The following is a 24,094-nucleotide window of genomic DNA, read 5'->3' as shown; positions in this document are numbered from 1 at the left end:
CCAAAAGTTGGTTGTTATGTTCCAGCTTGAATTATAATCCTCTCTAATTAGGTGGTTTTATGACAAGAGACAGCAGTCTAGAGAAATGACAAAAATAACTTTAAAATGGGTTAACGTATTAGAAATGTTTGGAAGCCCAGCAAATGTGGAGATTTTAAACTATATTTCACTGTGATCTCGACAGCTTTGGTTTCTATATTTGCTGGTATGTATGTTCCTTGGTTTATCTATGAATCACTTGATTGTATCATTGCTAAAGAACATACTCATCATAAAAACAAAATTTTTAATCATCTTTCAACTAAAAACAGGCACTAAAAGTTCCTAAATTTAGGATTTGATTGCATGCCAGACTGAAGAAGGTCTATTTTTAAGTGTTACAATGTGATTAACTTTTGTAGGAGGTTCCCCAGTCCATTAATTCATGTTTTTGCAGCCATGAGCTTTCCGATTTTCATTTATTTTAATTTACACTTACTTGTAGAGTTTAACTGTTCTTACCGTATATTTTTATTTAGAGTCACATTTAACTGGTTTCCAAACTAACCCTCCAAGTGTACTGGAATTGGCATTGACTATAAAAGTAATTATCAAAGGTTTTCCTATCTTTTTTAATGGCTAAAGTATGTCAGTATTTGAAAATTTACCATGTGTTACTTTTACCCTACCAAGTTACTCTAAATATAGTTGTGAAAAAGTTACAAGCTAGCATGACTTGGTAAGTCGTGGTAAGATACTTTTCCTTTTGAAAAGCTCCTGGAGGACATACTACAAAACCTGTAGTGTTTTTAAAGAGCATGTGTGGGTAAGGCATTAGTTGTTCTCTTGAAGAAGGCGTTGGCTTGGAATTTCAAGATAGCCAAAATTTAAGGGTGCTGCCTGTATTTCATTTTTGCCTTTCCAATTTTTTTTAGACCAGCTACATCCAATTGGATTGGCCCAGCCAGTGATAAATCACTGAATTTGCACCCTGATATTACAGTGCCCAGTTTTATATTCTTTATATCATCTTTCTTCATCAAGTAATTTTGTGCAGGCCAATCATTCAGAAAACTTTAGATTTATCACACACTGTAACTAAGTCTCAGACTCTTCTTGCAGTGTAACATTGAATTTTGTGGCATATCAGAATTTATATAGCAGAATTAGTTACAGCCTTTGTATACTTCTGTTTGAGCAACAACACAGAATCAAAGCATTACATAATTTTGTATCTGAAACTTGTACGAAACCTGCAAGTCTCTAATTTTTTTTTCTTTGATTAACATAATTTAAATCTCATTTTTATAGGATGGTCTGTAGAAATTAAGTCTTGTAGGTTTGTGGGCTGCAACGGAATATTGCAGCTATCTGTAATGGGCATACAGTGATACCATGTATGTTTAAGAGCATGATTTATTAATTTAACTGCATGAAGCAAGAGAAAGTGTATGTGAAACTGTTGGTAACACTGGAAGGACAAAAGCATTTCCTGGTTTCTTTACAACTTTTGACATTATTTTAAGCCCAGGTGACAGAAATCTTTCAAAATTGATAACTTCTGATCTTTTCATTTGCATAGAGCATGTAATGAATGAAATAGGGAAATTAAATGTCTGCATCCCTCCCTAAAGCTGCAGAGTTTGCTGGAATACTGGAGAATGCTGGTCTCCTGAAATGGTGGAATGGTGAAATGCTAGTCTTGCGTAAGAGATCAGGAGTTTTGCTGGGTTGGATAGGTGTCATGGGCAACTTCTGCCCCCGAAAAAGACCCAAAAGAAAATTCAATCTGGAGAGAGTTAGGTTGATGGCAATGTGGTCCTTAAGAAGTGTTTCAACTTGCAGCTTTAATGAGGGGGATACCTGTTATGTTTGCCTCTGCTTTATGGACAAGTATTAATAACAATACACTGCCTTATTTTGCTGTTTTCTGGCTCCATCAGTGTGAGCATAAATCCTCAATTAACCTGCCTAAATCCTGTTACCCGTTGTGAGCACGAATTGTGGATATTAGCAGGAGGTTTCTTTTGAAAAGAATGATATTGATATAATTAATGTTGTTGACATTTAAGCTCCTGTCATTATATTTCATAGTTAATGATTCTTCAAGAGATATTTTTGTAATTCAGATCTCCCAGATTCATGTTTTCAAGCTGTTTGAGATGGAGGGAAATAATTTGTTACTCTGGAACACTGTTGGTTTATATTCATGAGGGTTTCTTAATGATGTTGAAACATGGTAATGCAAATTAAAACTTAGCACAACAGATAAAGGCTCTCACCTTGTAGATTATTGTATCTCCAGAAAATATGGGATATATTTTTTGGGGGGGAATAAAGTTACGATTCATTGATATTCCTAGGTTACCAGCTTTTTTTCATCAGGCAGTACTTTATGTTAGCCCCAAGAGAGATGGAGATGAGACTAGTCATGTAGATCCGAGTTACTAGAATAGTAGCAGTAGTTACTAGACACTCTTCAAAGGAACATGCTTTTCCTAATTCCGAGTGAACATAATGAGATGGGAGAGGTAGAAATGTGCATCTCATCTTCCTGCATCTCTTGCAGCATAGGCAAGAGCAGCCAGTCAGCAAGGGATAATTTTGTTTCTTTTCTTTCTTAAATCCAGTTTATACCCCTGCAGATGCTCTCAGGTTAAAGAAAATAATTTACCTTCAACCTGTGTAAAGCAGTCTCCTCTATCCTGACACAGTCCATCTTGTTTAGGCCGCATTGACGTAAGTGAATTTATGAGCTCTTCAGTTGTGTAACAGTGGTGTAGTAAATTTGCCTATCAGGGTGCTTGAACCAGTTTCAGTAAGAACAGAAGAAAACCTCCAAGCATGTAGAGGGATGGTTCTGAATTTTTCTTTTACTGGGAATAGCAAAATCATCTTAGTTTCCTGTCCTGATTTACTAAGTGTGTTGCATGTGATTGCAAGTGATCAAACACTAGAATGTGTTGGCAGATCTTGGGGATAATACAGTGGGTGGGAACTCGAAGTGTTGCAGTAGTGCTTGTGTGATGGTTGAGAGTTGCTCTCTTGCTTGTTACCTCTACAAGCTCTCTCGTTGCTCTCTTCTGCCTCTACAAACACTTGAACTGATAATTTTCTTCTCTTTCAAAACTGTAGGAATGAGGGGAAGGAAGACTTGGGTTAGGGCTGGATGCAAGAAAAAAAGATCTAGCACAAAAACAAGGCAGAAATTAGTAGGTTCTTTTTTCAGTTGTCTGGTGCTGACATCCAGATGTGATGGGTGAAGAGCAAGTGATTGTCTTTGAAAATGTGGATTATCGCTTGTGCTGCCCTCAAATTTGACATCTTTGATTTATAATGGTGTGGGGGGGCATATGTTCTGCACATATCCTACATATACACACAGGATCAAATGTGTAGGGATTTGAAGCTAGGGTGAGACAGAGTCTGCACTGTGGGGAACAGAAAGAAATCTGGCCAATTTTGTGCTCAGTGTTTGCCTTGGTCTTTTTTCTCCTCCTGGACCTTACATAATAGAAGAAATTATTAAGAATGTTGGTGTAGCCCAGAGAAAAATAATATTTGTGATTTTTATTTCATTATTATAGCTGAAAATAGACAAGGGAACTGGTTGCTGGAGAGACCTCAGAGCTACATCCTTTCAGACCTTCTAGCAGATAGATTTTGGGAACATTTGGAGAAAATGCTGCTTAGAAAAGTCAGGAGCAGGTGGTGGCAGAGTCAAAACATCAGGGAGAGGTTCTTGATCTGATTTTGTGGTGTGCTGTTGCTCAGCTTGTGGAGCTTAGTCCTTTCAAGCTCTACTCTATGTCTATTTCTGGAAAGGCTGGCATAGCCTGGTTTGCCTACAAAGACTGGATTCATACTTGTGATATCTCTGTGCAGAAGCTCAGACTGAGCCTGGAATATAGTAATTCCAGGATCCCCAAACTTGGTCTGAACTGAAGCAAGCCTTGCCTCTATACAAATGCCTGTAGCATGGGTAACAAACAAGAGGAATTAGAGACGTGTGTACATCTATGGGGGTATGATATTATAGACATCACAGAAACATGGTGGGATGGCTCCTATGACTGGAGTGTTGGAATTTAAGGTTGCAGACTCTTTAGAAAAGACAGACCTGGCAGGCATGGAGGGGGAGTTGCTATTTATGTTATGGAAAGGCTGGAGAGTATCGAGCTCTGTCTGGGGACAGGTGAGCAGTTAACAGAGAGCTTGTGGGTCAGGGTTAAAGGGAAAACAGCGATGGGAGACATTACTGTGGTGATCTGTTACAGACTGCCTGATCAAGAGGAATCTGTGGATGAAGCACTCTATAGGCAGATAGGAAAAGCCTCATGCTCACACGCCCTGTGAATCTCTTCTCTGCCCAGCCTGTAGCTGTGCCTGGGATTGCTCCGACCCAGGTGTAGGACCTTGCCCTTGGCATGGTTAAACTTCATGAGGTTGGCATCAGCCCACCTCACAAGCATGTCAAGGTCCCTCTGGATGGCATTCCTTCCCTCCAGCGTATCAACCGAACCACACAGCTTGGTGTCATCGGCAAACTTGCTGAGGGTGCACTCAATCCCACTGTCCATGTCAGTGACAAAGATTTTAAACAAGTCCGGTCCCAACACCAATCCCTGAGGGACACCACTTGTTACTGGTCTCCACCGTTGACCACAACTCTTTGTGTGTGACCATCCAGCCAGCTCTTTATCCAACGAGTGGTCCATTCATCAAATTGATGTCTCTCCAATTTAGAGACAAGGATGTCGTGTGGGACAGTGTCGAACGCTTTACACAAATCCAGGTAGATGACATCAACTGCTTTACCGCTGTCCATCAGTTCTGTAGCCCCATCATAGAAGGCCACCAAATCAGTCAGTCAGGATTTCCCCTTGGTGAAGCCATGCTGGCTGTCACCAAGCACCTTGTTGTTTTTCATGTGCCTTAGCATGCCTTCCAGGAGAATCTGCTCCAAGATTTTGCCAGGCACAGAGGTGAGACTGACTGGTCTATAATTCCCCGGGTCATCCATTTTCCCCTTCTTGAAAATGGGGGTTATATTTCCCTTTTTCCAGTTGTTGGGAACTTCACCTGACTGCCATGCTTTTTCAAATATGATGACCAGCGGCTTAGCAGCTTCATTCGCCAGCTCCTTCAGGACCCGTGGATGGATTTTATCAGGACCCATGGACTTGTGCATGTTCAGATTTTTAAGATGGTCTCAAACCAGTTCCTCTCCTACAGTGGGCCCAAGGTCTTCATTCTCACAGCCCCTGCGTCTGCCTTCCAAGACTTGGGTGGTGTGGTCAGAGCCTTTGCCAGTGAAGACCGAGGCAAAGAAGTCATTCAGAACCTCAGCCTTCTCCAAATCCTGTGTAGCTAGTTCACCTGAGAGCTTCCTGAGGGGGCCTACATTCTCCCTAATCTGTTTATTTGCTATGTACCTGTAGAATCCCTTTCTGTTATCCTTAATATCCCTAGCCAAGTTTAATTCTAACTGGGCCTTAGCTTTCCTAACCTGGTCCCTAGCTTCCCGGGCAACATCCCTGTACTCTTCCCAGGCCCTCTGTCCTTGCTTCCACTTTCTATAAAACTCTTTTTTCATTTGAATTTTCCTCAGGAGATCCTTATCCATCCAAGGAGGTCTCCTGGCCCTCCTGCTGCACTTCCTTCTGGTTGGGATGCAACACTCCTGAGCTTGTAGCAGGTGATCCTTGAAGACCAACCAAGAGTCTTAAGCTCCCCTGCCATCTAGGGCTATATTCCATGGAACCTTACTAAGCAGGTTCCTGAAGAAGCTAAAGTCTGCTCTTTTGAAGTCTAGGGCCTGACTGGGAGTGTTGGGATGGAATGATGCCCCCCTCCCAACACATCTAGTGTAAAGCCTCCTTGATCAGTCTGGCAAGCCTCCTACCAAAACTGCTCTTCCCCTTGGATCAGCTCCACCAGCCCCCGCTAGACCTGGCCTACAAACTTGGGTCCCATGTTCAAGACCCCAAACCCCTGACTGTGACACCACCCTTTTAACCATTTATTATCCTGGCTAATCCTCCTAGCTTTTTTTAGGTCCTCCCCTGTATCCTGGAGAATAGACGAAAAGACTATCTGAGCTCCAGAGCCCTTAACCACCTCTCTCAGGGCTCTGTAGTCCTTCTTTATGCTCCTCAGGCTACTACTATCTATATTCCTAGCACCCACATGTATCACCAGAAGTGGGTAATAGTTCGTGGGGCTTACCAGAGCAGGCAGCCTCTCTGCCACATCCCTGATCCGTGCCCCTGGTAGACAATTCACCTCCTTTGAGACCAGGTCAGGCCGACAGACGAGTGCTTCTGTCCCTTTCAAAGTAGAATCCCCTACCACTACGACCCGCCGCTTTTTCCTGGCATCACGAGTAGAGATCTTCTTTACTAGTGCATCAGCCGGCTGTTTCTGGCAGAAGTGCGTTTCCTCATGAGCCCCCTGCAGGTCAGCAAAGCGGTTCTGCGTGGGGGCAACAGGTTTAGGAGGAAGTCCCTTGCTTTTAATTGTCCTTTTCCTCCTTTGTTTTTGGTTGTTTTTTTTTTTTTTTTTTGTCACCAATTCCCAGCTTCGAGAGTTAACAGCCTCCTTCTTTCCTCCATGAGCTACAGGGGAAGCTTGAGGACTCTGCACAGTTTGGGCAGGGAGCAAGCATTCCTGCTTCCTCTCAGCTACCCTGACATCTTGTAGCCTATTAATAGCTTCCTGCAGCTCAGCCCCCTGATGCAGGAGAACCTCCACCAGGGAGCACCCAGTGCAGCCCTGCCCACTGTGTACCTTTCCCTCACCAGAGCAGTGCAGGCACTCTCTACATCCCGAAGTCTGCCCTGCAGCCTCCCCTCTCATCGGCACTGTCTGGGTGCCTATGGTGGCCACCGCCGGGGCAGCCAGAGCAGAGCTCCCAGACCGGGCCCTGGTCATACGGTGGGTGCTCACCATCCCGCTTGAACTGCCGCGCAAACTGCCTCGACCCGCTCTGTTTGCCCCGCTCCTGGTCGCTCGCGCTCCCTGGGGCAGGTTTTTAACCAATCAGGGCTATTGCTGTTCCTCCTGGCTCCGACCCCGGTGAGCCAGCTGCTCGCGTCAGCTGAGCTGCCGGCTCCTGGGCAGGTCCTGTCGAGGACTTGAGGCTCCCTCGGTGGCTCTTGTCGCTCCGAGTTGAGGCTCCTGGACGCTGATCTCCCCCCGCTCCAGTGTTCAAGGCGTCCTCTCTGGAGCTACTCACCTCAGCAATTGGGCAAGGAGGGGACAAGGAGGGGAATGGATGTAAATTTAAACAGGGGAAGTTCAGGTTAGATACAAGGAAGAAGTTCTTTACTGTGAGGGTGGTGAGGCACGAACAGGTTGCCCAGAGAAGTGGTAGATGTTCCGTCCCTGGCAGTGTTCAGGGCCAGGCTGGAAAGGGTCTTGGGCAACATGGTCTAGTGTGATGTGTCCCCGCCCATGGCAGGGGGGTTGGAACTGGATGATCCTAAGGTCCTTTTCAAACCTAACTATTTCATGATTTCGTGATTCCATGATAATGTCTAATTTAAATTTACCCTCTTTCAGTTTAAAGCCACGTCGATTAAAGGTGTTGATTAACACGATGTGTTATCCATAGACTAGTCATTATGAAGTTGTAGCCATTACTGCTTAGCACATTGATGTAGTGCAGGGGGAAAACACAGTGAAAATTTTCTTATTAACAGTTCTAATTAGCTTTTAATTGATTTTGAGGGAGATAAATGGTTTCATTACAAAGTCTTATAATGAACACCTTAACTGGAACTAAACATTCGTGGAAACTTCTTGACAGTTTTTCAGATAACAAAACATGAAAATCTCTTATGATCTTCTCAGGTGTCTGTAGCCTCATTTATAAAGTCAAATGAAAATACCTTGGTCACAGAATGTTCTTTGTGTAATTTAGATAACCTTATTTATCAAGCAATAATTTAATTAAGAGGACGTAAAATAACAGGTCAGCATTCAACTATGTGAAGGGCCTGGTAGCTGTAGGAAAAACATATGAATTTTTCCCATCCCTGTTAATGCAGTTATGTAATAGCAAAAATTATTTGGCTGATACTGAAATTTGAGACGTAGTTAAGTATCTGAGAAAAAAGATACCAACTGAACAAAAAATCTAAATAGTTTTCTATTGCAATCATCTGCCTCTTCTGATTGAAGGAGAATAAGAATGATATGTGGTTACATTTGGTTTTATACAGCATGATAAACTATAGAAAGTTTAGTTCTTCAGAGAGGAATCATTAAAATATCATTGACAAACATGTTAAGTAAAAAAAAAATAATTCTAACTAATGTGTGCATTCTAGCTATCAGCTGACTGCATCTGTCTTTTGTCTAAGTATGTACTTCCTAATGATCTGGGCAGCAGTGAAACACCTAAATCATAGAATCATAGAATAGTTAGGGTTGGAAAGGACCTTAAGATCATCAAGTTCCAACCCCCCTGCCATGAGCAGGGATACCTCACACTAGACCATGTTGCCCAAGACTGTCTAGCCTGGCCTTGAACACTGCCAGGGATGGAGCATTCACAACTTCTTTGGGCAACCCATTCCAGTGCCTCACCACCCTCACAGTAAAGAATTTCTTCCTTATATCTAACCTGAAGTTCCCCTGTTCAAGTTTAAACCCATTCCACCTTCTCATATCACCACAGTCCCTGATGAAGAGGAATCGGTGTAAAATAAATCTTCTCCTCAGACACTACCTAATACTGAAGATACTTTAGCATTAGAAGTATCTGAGGGCTTGACTTCATAAGCATCTAGTTTGCCTTCTGCTTAAGTGAACTGTTGTCCAAGGCTGAGCAACTAAATGTGTATTTTCTGCTGACGTCCAGTTTTGATCCAGTAAACCTACCATCTGTCACTACAAATAAAGACATTTATTTATTTTAAAACACCAAAGAGAGGCCAGCAGCCATAAACAAGAGATGCTGAATAGCCACACAAGCATTACTAGTCTGTAGAATATTACCCTAGCTTACCTTGTTACTCTCATGTAGGTGTGCCCCTTGTAGGTATTTAAAACGTGTGGTAGTGCATGGTTCTTTTTTTCTGTTTCTTTAGGCTACAGACCCGGATGCTGGTGTTAATGGTCAAGTTCATTACAGTTTGGCAAACTTCAACAATCTTTTCCGAATCACATCAAATGGTAGCATTTATACAGCAGTTAAACTGAACAGAGAAGTAAGGGACTACTATGAACTTATTGTCGAAGCAACAGATGGAGCTGTGGACCCCCGCCGTTCAATACTAACTTTAGCGATCAAGGTACTGGATATTGATGACAACAGCCCTGTTTTTACCAATGCTTCCTACACTGTCTGTGTTCCAGAAAATCTGCCACCAGGCACTGTCTTCCTACAAATAGAGGTAAGAAAGCATTATGGAGAAAATATGTTTTGTAAATGTTTTGCAATACTAAGCATGTTCCTATTTAAATAACTTGTCAGTGAGACTGCAGTAAGAGATTGCAAACTGAAGTGGGGAAAGTTATAACACTTAACAGACTGAAAATGCATGATATTTAGAGAGATACCTAAAAATACTTTGAAACTGAGGTTCATTTGGAAATAAAAGCAGTTATTAAAAAACAAAGAAACAACAAAACCTACGTTGCTATTGTAATTTCTTGGAATGTTGTTTTACACATTTGAAGTGCCTTTGATTTGTTTTTGGAAGCTTATCACATGAATTCTACCTGTTTAGTAGCAAGAGACAGCCTTATCTCAACTGATTTAGACACTTAAGTCAAACCTAGATGTCTAACCTCATGTTAGACACCTAATGGAGATAAATATTTGCTTCCAGAAGCATTCCATCCAATACCAAGATCATCATCTAAGATAGCCAGGGTAAAGTCAAGTGAACACCTGGAGGTGTTGTCTTCGCCTCACTGACTAAACTCAGAGAAGTGACAGTTGCTCAAGGAGGAGCAAGATCTCCAAAGACAGATGAAATTCACTTCCTGCAAGCATTCCATGTCCTCCTGATATTTTGGTCAGCATCCTTTAATGAGAAGAACCTGCCCGAAGACAATTTCAGCAAGAATGGTTTTCTCTGAACCTGACTGTAGATAAACCTAGTATCAAATTACAGCAAAAGCAATCACAATACTTCCTATCCTGATGAAAATTTAGATTCTTTTTCTAAATACTTGTATAAAATAAAAACATCCGTGCTGCCAGACAGGGTGAGATAAAATATCTGCTTGGCCCAGCATCCTCTCCCTGGCAGTAGCCAATATCAGATGCTTGGGGAAGAGAACAAGAACAAACTGAGCTTCCAGAATCCTTACCTGAATATTGTGTTCATTTCCTTGCAGTGGGTATCTCTGGGTTTTACAACCTTGTATAATAGTGTTAAATACATCCAATATTATTAGGATAGCATAACAAAACTAACCTAGTGTGCAGTAATTTGTTTTTTCTGTGTTTTTTATCTAGTGGGGACTTTTTGTGAAAATGGATTTTGTTTGGTTTTAAGTACTTTTTCTGTATGGCATGTTCTAGGCGAAGGACGTTGATCTTGGTTCTGATGTTAACTATCGAATACGAACACAGGAAGTACTAGAGTATTTTGCACTGAACAAGTATACAGGCGAGTTATCACTTCTGAAGTCCTTGGATTATGAATCATTCTCTGACATAGATGCAACTTTCACCTTTCTTGTGGAAGCCTTCGACAGCAAGGGCACTATGCCACCTGGTCTTGCTACTGTCACAGTGAGAGTAAAGGTAAGAGGAATAACTTCTCAGTCGATAACATCCTCTTCTACTTGTTACTTACTTACTTAATCAACCCTTACAGGTGACCTGAGGAAACAACAGAGCATGCTAGCAGTATGTCTGCTCTCCTGCTTTTTCACTTGTGTGGAGCTACTTCCTTTTAATGTTGTCAACTTGTTAAGTTAAACATACACTTTATACCAGCTATAATTACTTTTCTATATGCCATTATGTAGTTAAATTTTGGATTGCAGATTTATAATGTACAAGAATACCTGACACATATAAATATTTAGTCCTTTAGAATCCCTGAAAGGTTGAAATAAGTACCTAATGGAATTGTTTGCAAAAAATGACACCATCACGTTGCAGTTAAAGCTCTCATAAATTGTAATTTTATGAACCATTCAAGTGTATCGAGTGCTGAAGTGACACACCACATCATATATTTCAGACTCTGCTACTTGAAAATACAGAGCTGCAATGGAACAGGCATATTTAGTGGTCTTGCACAATGAATTGTTTTTATACAGTGAGTTACAGCATCACCTCTGGGTTTCAGTTCTCTCAGCAGTAACATAGGGATAATGGTATTCTGTTTGGTAATGATCCACAAATGAAAAACATTTGTAGCTGAAACATTAGCACTTACCCATCTTCATTTGGTTGATGTACTCATGTCCAAGAGGATAGGATATTTTAGGTGCTCTAAATCATGCCTCCTTGCATTTACAAAGGTACCATTCTGGAGCCAGTCAGTCAAGTCCTTTTGCGCAGCTGCTTCATTTTTGTTGACTTTGTCAGTGAAGAACTGTGAGCCGTGGAAGAGAAGAATGTTTAATTACTCGTATTTTAGCTAAGAGGCAAATATTGTAGCAGGAACAAAAGCATAGCTCACAAATATGAACTTCATATCTGGCAACTTCAGTTTAAATGTAAGTCTGTGGAACATACTTAGCATATATGAATCAGTCTTGGGTTCAGCTTACTGTGTATCTGCAGATGCTATGAATCGCCACATGATTTTGAGTAATTCTGTTTATCAGTCTCTTCTGAGCTCAGAGTTATTTTAGGGACAGTAAATGCCTCCAATTACTATCTTCAATGACAATGCAAGAAGGCTTCTACAAAACCTCTCTGCCTCTGCAAAATTTCTCATCCTGAGATGCAGGTTACCTATTTCCTAATAGTCTGCACTCTTTGCTGGCAGTTTCCAAGTCAGTCAAAGGAAATATAGCTTTTATCATTGTTCCCTTGCTTACATTTTTTAAGGAGGAAGTTGCTCAAATCTGTTTTATTCCTAAAAGAAACTTTTTCTCAGCACAGTGAATTTTTGAAAGAATTAAGCATTTCTTTATGTTTGGGTGGTTTTGTTGGATTTTTTTAAAGGTACTTATTTTAAAATAGAACTGTATTCAGAGAAACCACTGTAGTCTGTATCATAGGGCTGACCTAACTGTATGATTGTGTATTTGTATTGTATTCATTAATGATAGGGTAAAGGGAAGCAGGACATTTCATCATGGTGGCCTTAGCATAACAGCACCTTGTGCACTGTCAAAGGAGGTGATGTGGGAATAGGGAATTTAAGAAGGGGATTAGCAGAATCAAAAAATTAGGTGTCTTGCTTTCCTGGAAACTCTTCCACACATGAACAATAAAAAGGGAGCATGATGATACTTGTTTGGAAAGGCAGTATGTGAGAGGCTGGAATACAAGGCTGGAGACAGAAGCAACAATTTCAGCAGTAAAAGGTGTTAAGCTGGGGACAGAACAGGGCCTGAAAGTAAGATCAAGCAGCTTGTATTTCAAATGAGAAAGAAATTAAATCAAAGAAATTGAGTATTGTCATAGTCAGTGTGACAGGCTGATCAGTGGGCATAATTAAATATTATATGTGTTGCTGAGAACAGTAGTATTTTGAGTGACAGTTGAGGAAATGGGAGAGGACTTGTGGAAAAAACATTTTGAGTATCTCATTTTGTTGGGCAGATGTCATTACTGGGTACTATGTCAGATGGTAGAAATTCAGAACAAGGGATGTCTGGAATAGAAAGAATGGTTTAATTTGAGCTTGTAGCTGTGCTTTCCAGACACAGAATTTACAAGGGCAGTGGAGGGAAAGGTGGAGGTTGAAATCAGAGCCTTGTCCTATCTCTGGTGAGATGATAAGGATCCACAAAAGGACCTTGAATGGTTGATTCAAGACACAGAGCAGCAGAAGGGTGCAGAATCTTAGAAGCCAAGTGGGAACAAGAACAGCAGAAGCAAAAAGTGTGTTGCAATACAGTTTGGTTTTGTTCTTAATGGAAAAGATGCCTGTTCCCTTTGTTCTGAAGGGGGAGAGCTGACATGCCTTTTCTGGGGGTTAAAATTCCTAACAAGCACAGAGAGGGCAAGGCACTAAAGTTCCCTTGAGAATAGAGGCTGCGTACACCTTGTATGGGGCCAACAGTGCATCCTGCTAGCCTGACGGAGGGAACTGATTACTGTCCAGCAGCTCAGTGAGGATGTTTACAGGACACTGAATCAGGGCCAAATTTTTTAATATATGATGGCATAAATGACATGTGGTATGTAGGGGTCTAGAGCCTCATGCACAATATATTGCCTATTCCAATCCAGGCTTTTATTCCTCAGCAATCTTAGCAGTGGTTCAAGGTGCTGAATAGGGCATAGCTGAATGGATAACTCCTGGTGAACATGTTCACTGTTTCATTAGTCTCACTTATAATTTTTTGGTTGACCAATTAAGATGTCTACAAAGAGAACCAAAGGAGTTCTAAAACTCACAATTTCTGCCAGACCATCTGCCAAATTACACCCTCTGTTCAGGGACAGGGTGCTCCTTCATGGGAATGTACATGTTTCTGCCATGGCTCTGGAGGAGTTGCTATCTCCAATTCAGCCTGGTTTTTGCTCTTGCTCTGGGACCAGGAAATGAACGTCTATTTCATCCTAGTAGTAAATGTTCTTTCACTTTATTTGGAAGATGGTATTAATTATTTTAATACAGTGTATGTGACCCCAAATAGAAAATAAACCAACTGAAGGTACACTGTAGGCCCTAACATAGCAGCTGTCCAGACTTCAGTCTTTTTAATCACACAAAATTGAGTTAAGAGAAACCCAGAAGCAAGCATTAAGGCAGTAGTGGGTCCAAGCAGGGAATACTTGTAACCCATTAGGGATTCAGTCCCTATAATCCTCAGAACATTATTTGTATTATCACAGACATCTCAAAAGTGCTTTTGGGTTTATGCTGCTCTGTTAACATTTGTCATCTTTCACAGTCCAGCTCTTAACCAAAAGCATTGTAATTTTTACTGTGTAATAGGATTCTGTTAACCAGCTATGGACAACGTCTGATGGTGTCATGTATCATTCATGTGGTATAAAACTGAATGAGCATCAGTGCAGTATACCCATAATCACACTGATATTTGTGGCTAGGAGGAGAGTGGATACACACAGTGATTTTCTTTAGACTCTCACTTTCAGCCTTTGGCATGACAAGTAACAAAGAGTTTGTATTAACCTTTCCTGAACTTGATCAAAAGTCAGATTACATAGCAGAATGCTCACAGTAGAAAATAATAACTTAATCTGTTACGTGCTTGTCAGTATAACAATACATTATTGGCCTCTGCTGCAGCCACATGGTTCTACATTGTATGGGTGTCTTATGAACTCTCTTGTCAAAGACAGCAGAAGGTAAATTAATGAATTGTTGCATCCTTTCTAGTATTGCTAAGGAGGAATGGTATAAGTGGCATTTTATTTCTTCTCGCCAGAAGCAGACTGAGATAATTTTTTTCCCCAACTTTCAGATTCCTTTTGCTGTTTTTATAACTTTTCACCTTAGCCTGAAAGTAGCAATGAGTCATCTTGTCTTGGCATGGCATGGGAGATAGCACAAGTGCTCATCCAGAATAATTGATGATTGTAGTCTGATCTGTAGAAGAGAAAACAAAACTTTTTTATCTGTTGGGTGTGGGTTGTTTTTTTTTTAATACATATATATACATATAATTATACAGGTTAGACATAACAAATTTTATCAATCTTGACAGTGTAGTTTAAGGGATAAAAACATTAGCAAGGAACTATTTGTATGCTATTTTTCAGTGGTTTGTCACTGTCGAGGCATAATTTTTCTCACCGTGAGAATGGCAGAGATTTGCATTCAGTCTGTGTCTGAGAGGGCTGAAATGTTTGCTAAGAATGCCTATAGTGCATATTGCAGTATATGCACTGGGAAATACAAATGTTTCCCAGTATTGGAAGAAGGAAAATCATTGCTGTTCAAATGATGCACTTATGATTTAGCATTTGGAAACAACAAAAAAAAAATCTTAACGGAAACAGGACTAACCTTTTTCCAGTTTGTATGCTGTTAAATGAGTAATGTGTTCCTAAATGTATATGATAAGAATTTCTGTATCATGGGGCCTGCCTGTAAGGTATTTGCAGATTTTATGCTGTGTCTTATTATTATTGCCAGCATTATTTTGCATTACTTTGTCTGTTTCTTGATTTTTATACTTGCTTTTTCTCCTTGTTCTGGGATTGGTTTTCTTTCTAATTTTTCATGACAGTGTGTAGTGTAATGAAGCCATAACCTCTGGCTGATGATTCAAAGCAACAAGAATAAATAAAAATGGATTAATATGTTTTCTATCAATGCCATGTTACAAGTGCCAAGCAAGTATTTCATATAATTCCTACTGTGGCTTAATCCCAGTGGACTGTTATAAACATTACACAATGAACTTCCAGATTTAGGAAAACTGACTATAGCCATGAACATCAATAAACATATCGCTATTATCAGAGAGTACACAAACTGCAACTGTCAAACTCGATTTTAAAGAGAAATATGCCACTGAGAAGTCTTCATATGTGTTAGACCATGCATTATATGCATTGATAGGTACTTATTGTTGAGATGAATTTGAAATGTGTAGCAGCTAAATCTTTGTCATGGTTGCTCTGAATGATCTTTCATCAGCATGATAATTCTTGCAATTCTGCATATTCAAGTTGGAAGAAAATGGCTTTTTCTTGGTTGTCATTATGCTGTAGCAGTGCAGGGCTCCAATCTGCTCACAGAAGGAAGCTCACTTTGTTTCTCTGACAACCTAAAGCTTGAATCAGAACAAGGAGAAATATAACATTTGCTTTTCTAGGGTGGGAGGGTTAGCTGCATGTTTGTGGGTGAATCACCCTTTCAAACCAAACAGAGCCAACAGCAAAGCAAAGAAGTCAAGATGTGTTGGAGAAAGTATGCAAGGACCTAGCACTTGAAACAACTGGAATAAAATTTTACAGCGGGACCCTCTCCTTTCACAGAGTACTTTTACTGTACTGCTGCAGAGTGCTGGGGAGTGAGTGACTTTAGTCTGAAAAACACTTAAATTATCACTAGGAAAGAATGAGAGAAGAGTGACCCACAGGTTGTCATTAGGGAGAAGTGGGTAAATTTTGATTCAGATCCTGCTCCACCAGATGTTAAAATCTACGTGTAGCTGCCACTACGTTCTCTTCTTGCAGGTATTTACTAGAAATTCAGTCAAGTCTTGTTTCTAATGAGCAGCTGAGCAGTAATACATCATTACTTTATTATGGCAGGATTTCATGTTAAGGTGAGACTTAATTACAATAATAATGAAGATTTTCTGGGAGAAATTATACAGGTAATGAAGGATACATGGAAGATAACCCATTAGTGAGTCAATTAATGTTGAAAAACATCATCAGTTTCTAATATTTCTAAAATCAAATTTATGGGGTTTCATTAAACTTACATCCATGAAGTTAATCCTTCCTTTCTAACATGCAATGAAAAACATTTCCCATTTAAAGAGTAACAGAGCAGTCCAGAACAGCAGTTGCACATAGCTTACAGGAAGATTTGAAAAACTAGCTGTATTACCTCCAAAATGTAACTGCTTATTTGTCTGTTTTCTAGTGTCATTATTGGTGTAAAAGGCATGGTGTTGGACTATGGTGCCAGTAAGCAGATCTATTTCTGTTTTGGTTTTTTTTTTCAATATCAACCTATCTGTTCAATCATCTGCTAGCCATTTATTGCCTCATGTATTCCACTATGAATGTTATCCCTTAATTTCCATTATGAGCTACTTTAGGGCTTACTGAGCACTAAACATGAAAAAGAGGCAATTATACTGTGTTAACAAGCCTCTGGTTTGTATAGCTTCAGACAAAGAACAATGTGTAAAGAAGCGCTGCGCCCAATTACAGAAAAAATTCAAAGTGCCGCTTCGTAGTTTGTCATAGTATTTTGTCAGCATCATCACAAAGATTTTGAACTTGCTGCTCAAAGCTACTCAGCATTGATTGATTCTCTAAACTCAGTCCTAAATTAGTCACTGCAGTTGATATATAAACTAAATGATATTTCAAATACTTGCGGTAAACCTAGGAGTAGTTTTCAGGTCGTGGCTTACTTCAGTAGGTTTAATGTAAATGTAAAATTGAGACAATTTTCTAGTAAAGGGATTAAAGTTGAATAACATTTTGGTTTTCTTTCAGAAAAATTAACTGACTTGTAAGAGAATGGTTTTCTGAAGTCACAGCTCAAATTTTCGGTTGCTTCTATGCTGAGTCTGTGACTCCAAATCCAGAGACTTTTATTTTAGAAGAGCATTAAAAAAGCTTTAAAACCTATTTTTAGATTATCATGTAATTTAAGATCACTATGACATGAAAGCATATGAAATTTGCATTTTAATATTTAGTATTAAATTAGTACATTTGTACTGTTCTGAATAAGGTTGATTAGCATCATATTGAAAGGCTTTGGAACTTACTAAGTTTAATAATAGGAATGTAATCAAATGAGGATTTACAGAAATTGAGAAATTGGAGAAAGAATTGAGGGCATTAGATCCTATTACCACTTAGCATGGATCAGAGGAATAGATGGTAAGACAGTACAGCACGTACAAATTCTGTAGGTGAAATGTAATGATGGTAGCAAAGACGTCAGTCTATGCTAACATCAATGAGTGCCATGCTGGAAAGGTTTCTTCCAAGGGATGACCTGCACTTGGCGTTTCCTTTAATGCTAAGCAGAGGTTTATGAACCCATTGCAAAGCGTAATTGCATCAAAATGAAAGCACTTGCTCATTTGGGCCCCAAAACCATTTTGGTGAAAGACAAGGTCAGGCCTTGTGGCAGACGTCAAAGATTCTTTGGTTCCTTGGCTACTTGTTAAAAAGGGTTCACTTCCCACTTCCCTATTTTTTTCATGAACTGGTTATAAACAGATGAATAAATTGGAAATTACTGTGAGAGATTAATGTGAGCGAGGCTGCTCCACAGAGAGGGATGAGCTAGGGGCTTAATGTGACTCAGTGTGGGCAGTTCCTTCCTCAACTGGGTACAGTCCCTGTGTGGACGGAGCCAGGCAGGTAGGTAAACAGCCTCCACCAATAGCCCCAGACAGGGTGAGGGCATAAACCCCATCTGGGGTCTGTCCAGGGAATCCAGCCAGGAGTAAAAAGGGATGGGGTCAGAAGCAGTGTTGAAGACTGGTATCCAACAGAATAACTGGAGCAGGACTCAAAGTCCCAGCTGGGCGGAAATGCAGTCTTGGGCCCAAGAGCAGGGGTGTTAGGGGGGACCTAGGTGAGGTTAGTCCAGGCTATGGATGTCCTTAGGGCCTGTGATACCTCCTGACATTTTGTTTGGCTTTTTTTTTTTACTCTGCTGATTTAAGAATAAAATATCTTAGATTTTTATTTTTATTTTTAATAAGGTATTGAGTGACATTTTTCTATGGTTAGATACAGAGGAGGAATAATGATTTTCAAATGCAATGATACTAAAACACTCCTTTCCTTTCTGTAGAAGAGAGTTTCATGGATATGCAAAGGAATGTTAAATGTGCTCTTGGAAGTCCCCAAACATCAGGGGATTAATAACACTTGGAGGCAGCTCAGATGGGAAGCCACCAGCTCCGGTAATGTGCACATAGACTTAAGTGGCAGATGTTTGAAACAAAATGACAGCAGAAAATTACAGATACATATCTGTAGCTGTATAAAAAGATTGGGAAGGTTTGAAAATTTCAGTGTGTGACATATTGCTATGCTTTGAAGTAAACCTTCTTTCTTTCTCCCTTTGTGGGATTATGTTATGAACATTTAATACTATTGGAAGGAGGGATCACTTTAAAAATGCAATTTTTTCCCATATTTATTATGCTTGTCATAAAAGCCAGCAGACTGCAAAAGAAGCTTTAAATGCATAATAGGCATTTATTAGCTCAGATGCTATTCAGTCATGCTGTTTTTTTATAGCAAGAGAATGTTGATTTCTAATTAGATATAGTTGACTGGAAACATTGGTATCAGCAGGTGTAATCCTGAAGTGGTAAGAAAAACACATGGATATACTTCAAACTCTTTATATAAGTATTTGCAGACAAAGACAATGTAACGTTCATTTTTAACAAAAATGAGGATTTCTTTCAACAGGTCAGAAATAGGAAAGTAAAACATTTCCTTGGACTTTTAGAATTTTTATAATAAGATGCTTTCTGCTTAACTGTTGAGGATAGAGGCAAGAAGAAAGGGAAGCCTTGTGCAAAATTGAGTTTGTAATGCAGGCTCCCCAGGTAGGCACCTCTGCACATATACTGTTTATAATGGTAAAAATCATCCAAGCAGTGTTGACTCTCTTAGTGGTCTAGATAAATCAACAGAATATGTGATTTTGGTGTTCTTTGACAGGAACTTTTCCTTATGAAACTGTTCAGCAGATTAATAATTAGATTTTGCTGTCATGGATTTACAGCTATTTTAATAAATAATCAATATTGCTTATAGTTGGGTCACAATCTACCAAAAAAGAATAATAATGGAGGGGGGGAATTTTAAAATCAGACTGATTTTATCAACTTCAAAAACCACCCCCAAACCTCGATGACTAGATGTGGAAAAGTATAACCCTATTTTCGTAAGAAGGAAGTTGTGGGATGGTAAAATGCATTTATTTTTGCAGGTGCTAGGGGAAGAGAGTCTTCACTCCCATTTGGTAGAGCTGCCCTCTAGTGCACTGAAGGCTAAAGACAGCAATTTTTGCAGTGCAGTGACAGGGCTGCCTTTGTAGGATAAAAGGCATTTGCACAAATTATTGTGCCCGAAATAGATACAGATATGTATATGTAAGTATACGTATATATGCGTGTAAATATATATTAAATATATTGGAGTGTCATCTGGAGTTGCTTCTGTTTGTGTGGAGATAGCTGATGAAAAAATAACTCATGGTTTTATGCTTTATTTTACTTTTACAAAACCAGATTTCTAACAAAACACATAAAAAAATATCATTCTTTAGAAAGTCTTTAGATTAGTGGTAATGCTAAAATCAGGCAAGTCTGCCACTGGTACTAATGTTGCATGTTATTAATTGACACATGGTAACAGTTACGAGCTGCAGCTGTAGTTCACTGGAATGAGAAGGAGCCCTTAGCTCATCACAACTGCCTTGCTCTCAGCAACCAGCAGGAAGGAGCTGTAATCCCAGTGTATCCAGCTCTTTCCTTCAGGTATAATTTTCCTAATATCCTGGAACTACCATAGCAACTCTAAGTGTAGGTGACCTTCTCAATCATTGCTGTTCAGGTTATGTTTTTGAAGTGTGGGATTTTATTTTCGTATGCACATCTTGATCCTTTGGGAAGTGGATCTGCAGAATCCACTGCAAAGTCATAGAGGAGCACTGGCTCCAGTTTATGACAAAGACTGTCATAAATCCTAATGACTTCAGGATGCAGGAGCTGGCAAAGTGCTCCTCTGCTTGCTGCCTGTGAGTACAGAGATCTGTGCTGTCCGTGCTGCGCTGCACGTACAGGACTCACAGCACTGTATGCACTTCAATGGAAGTTAAGGGGCAGTGATGGTACAAGGAAGAAGGCAGATATTTGAATCCAAGTTGTGTGTTTCCCAAGTTAGTGAATGAGGAGGAAGAAGGGATTATTTCACCCGATGTTAAATGCTTATATTCTCAATTTAGTGGAGTACAAGTATGAAAAGTCTCTTGGTGTCCCCATAAATCAAAAATTACATTAATATCTCTGAACTCCATTTAATTTTACGAGTTAATTTTATGCTGGGAACACTGTACTGCAGGTATTTTTCTCCTGCTCTGGTTGTGTATTGCTCTCTCATGTTGGCAGTCACCTGTCTTGAAGCACCTAGTTTAGCATTAGTGCATTACAGCTAGTGAGTGTCTTAATGATTTTTAAATTACATATCGATTCCTCTTTAATGCCTTTCCTCCCCCATGCTTTGTTTCTCCTCATTGACATTCCTAGATGACTTAGTTCACCAATAGTTTTGTTCAGCATTTTCATAATCTTTGCAGACAGGTCAATATTTGTTTCCTGCAAGCTTTTTGCTAAACAGCAACTTTTTAAATCCTGTGAATGAGATGTTCCTTGGTCAGAGGGAAAGGAAGTTGGTCAGGGAGTGGGATTGTTCACATATTAAGGATGAGGTCTGAGTTAACAAACAAGAAATTTCTTAATATGTCTTGATTTGCTTTTAAAAGTACTAATGTGGATTCTCAAGAACAATAGCATTTGAGCATCACTACCATATTGTGCTTTCTTCATGCTTGATTCTTGATCTTTGTGCAAGGGAAGGATGTAAGGATGTGTCCTGTTCTGCTTTTATGAGCTGCCCAGGATGAGCAATGTGAAACAAAATGGAACAAAAAGGTGTAGATAAAGATCATCTATGACAGGGAGAAAGCTTTGGGGTTCTTATGCTTTGACTTTCACTCTGTTATGTAAACAGTGATGTATGAAAAGATAATAAATCTGCAGCTAGATGAGCAGTGACAAAGGCTATTTTGTATTTATAAATATATGGCTACTATTACCTTACTGTCAAAGTACACAGCCCAAGTACTTTAAAGTGAGATATATAGATAATTCATTACCTATATTTTCCATTCACATATTTTTTGTGTGTGTCTGGTAGTTAATAGCAGCCTGGATTTATGTGGCTGAAGCAATGAACTATGAACAGTTGCAACATGCTGCATTCTGGCCACAAGAGCATGTGTAAGATTATGCCCCAGATTTAAAAGGTGATTACATTACTTCTTACAACCACTTTGAGGAAGTTTACTACCCTATTCCTAACCTGTGATTAGGGGTTGCGCTCATATGATGCATCCATTTCTATGCAAAGTCAGGTTTAGTGGTGTTTCAAGCAGAATCCATCAGATATATAATCTTCAATTGTTTAGCTGTGTAAAAACAGATCTATGCCTTTGGTCTCCAGCAATAACATAACCTCAGTACTTTCTCCAAATGTTATCTTCTTGCCCAAAGTCCCCCTGTGATAAAAATCTGAAAACAGTATGTCTGCATCTGTCAGGGAATGCTGAACACTACGCACTGTTAAGTCCACTTCCATTAACAAAATTGCACTGGGAACCTTGGCTACAGAAGCACAAGTTTTGGGGGTAGGATGGAGTGGATCATGCCTGCTATCTCTTGGGCTATTCACAGAAAACACATGCATTCTTTCTGTGCTCTAACAGAATCAGCTCTAGACTGTATTTTTTCTAGAAAATCAATAGTTTCTTTTTGTGACTTTTTTGGTACTTTTAAGTGCCCATAATATGTAAAGAGAAATTATACCAGTTGAAGGAGATGATAATATATTAATTTCTACAAAATGTGTCTAACAAAATTTCTACTTCCTTTATTGGAAACTGTCCATAAGAGTCATTTCTTCTTCTCTTCTCTGAACCAAGGCTTTGACTAGAAAAAGAAAGCATTACCAAAAAAAAAAACCCAACAAAAAGAAACCAACCCCCAAAAAAACCCACCCTAATTTCCATGCCAACTGCATGCTTTGCATGTTAAACCATCCTCTTTCTGCTTCTAGCAGTTATTGATCATAGACATTTGTGATGAGTACATGAGAGTTGGTCACCTGTCCATAATGATAGCCTTACTCTCTATTAAGCGCACTTACTGCAGCTGTACAATGAGAAGACCTGTGGTGATTCTTATGGGGAACTTTAATTTTGTTAAAAGTGGAAACACTTAAACTTGAGCTCTGCTATAAAAAAAATGAGTGTCTGGTTTAGGATTCAGGAAGAGATGAGCCAGGAAGAAAAGCACATGGAGCTTTTCTGTCTAGTTACTACTGAAACAATTGGTGGCTATTCATTTGGCGCAGCTAAGATTTATGAGGCACAATCATACATAAAGCTTGTCTTAGAGGAAAGATAAGTTAGGGAGGCAGAGGGCTTTCTGTGTCCTACTTTATGCTTTGCTTTGTATTCCTGTGTATTTTGTACTGATCCATGTATCTTGAAAAGTAGGTGTGTTAGGTAGGATGTCTCAGTCATTTTCTATAGCTAAGGATATAGTTTACCATCTGCAAGCAGGATTATGCTTTCCAATACCTAAGTCATGGATTTTCAAGTGCTAAGAACACTTAGATATATTCAAAAGATAACAAAAGCATCATATGGTCATTCTCCCTCCTCCCCAGTGAGCAAACAGCAGAGAATTCTTTTGCTGCTACACCAAAGAAAAAAGACCACATACGGCTCTGGATTTGCAGGTGCACAGGAAGAGGTAGATTCAAAATAAACTAATAAATACATGTAAAAGGCTGGGTTGTTTCAGAAATTTTGCCTGCATTATTGAAATGATCATCTGGAAGCAAAAACTGGGAAGGAAAAAAAAAAGGGGGGGGTCATGGCCCCGGATAGAGACTTCATATGAAAGGACAAGTGTCTTCTCTGTGTGTATGCACTTTTAAAAGGTTGTGTGTCTCACTGGAAACCTTTCAAGGTCTATGAACCAAAGCAGTTTCAAACACATCAATTTGCACAGTTGTAAGACCTATGCATGTAGTGTTGTATCACATTTCTCCTATCATCCTGATTTTTGATGTTCCATTGCTAACTGCATAGGATTTCTGTACTCATAACTTCTGGGTGTCTGCTTCAAATAATGTAGTTTCCCATTTTTTCTTTGAGGTAGAATGGCTATGAATTGGGATCTTACAATGTGAGATTGCTGTATGATGTTGGTTTCTGTGCCAGAGCGAAATATTGTTCTGGAGTGGAGCTTCTGTGAGCAAAGTGGAACAAAGGATAGCTTCTTTTACAAGCACAACGCCACTTGGAAGAGTGATGAGAAACATGGTTATTTATGTAAACTAGTCCTGGGTATTAAATTCTCAGCTGAAGTAAATTACTTTCTTGCAGACAGGTCAAGAAAATTAGATGATAAGATTCAATGCCTGTAATTCCATGCAGAAATGCTAATCTGTTAGAATTTCAATGTTTTT

General features: G+C 39.6%; 1 protein-coding gene across 15 annotated transcripts in view; it reads left to right on the top strand.

Annotated features, from left to right (window-relative positions):
• The window catches only part of PCDH15 (protocadherin related 15), a 460,786-nt gene that overhangs the window by 319,591 nt on the left and 117,101 nt on the right, over positions 1–24,094 (top strand). For all 15 annotated transcript variants that reach the window (XM_061373834.1, XM_061373832.1, XM_061373828.1 and 12 more), the window contains 2 exons: positions 9,075–9,380; positions 10,520–10,744. In XM_061373834.1, coding sequence (XP_061229818.1) covers positions 9,075–9,380; positions 10,520–10,744 — 531 coding nt within the window. The remainder of the gene's footprint in view (positions 1–9,074; positions 9,381–10,519; positions 10,745–24,094) is intronic.

Source organism: Neopsephotus bourkii, unplaced genomic scaffold (genome assembly GCF_033783945.1).
Source record: "Neopsephotus bourkii isolate Nb327-2 ecotype Australia unplaced genomic scaffold, CSIRO-AGI_Nbou_v1 NB_1634, whole genome shotgun sequence".
Lineage (NCBI taxonomy): Eukaryota > Metazoa > Chordata > Aves > Psittaciformes > Psittacidae > Neopsephotus > Neopsephotus bourkii.
The sequence above is the reverse complement of the archived record's forward strand: the minus strand, read 5'-3'. Positions and strand labels throughout refer to the sequence as shown.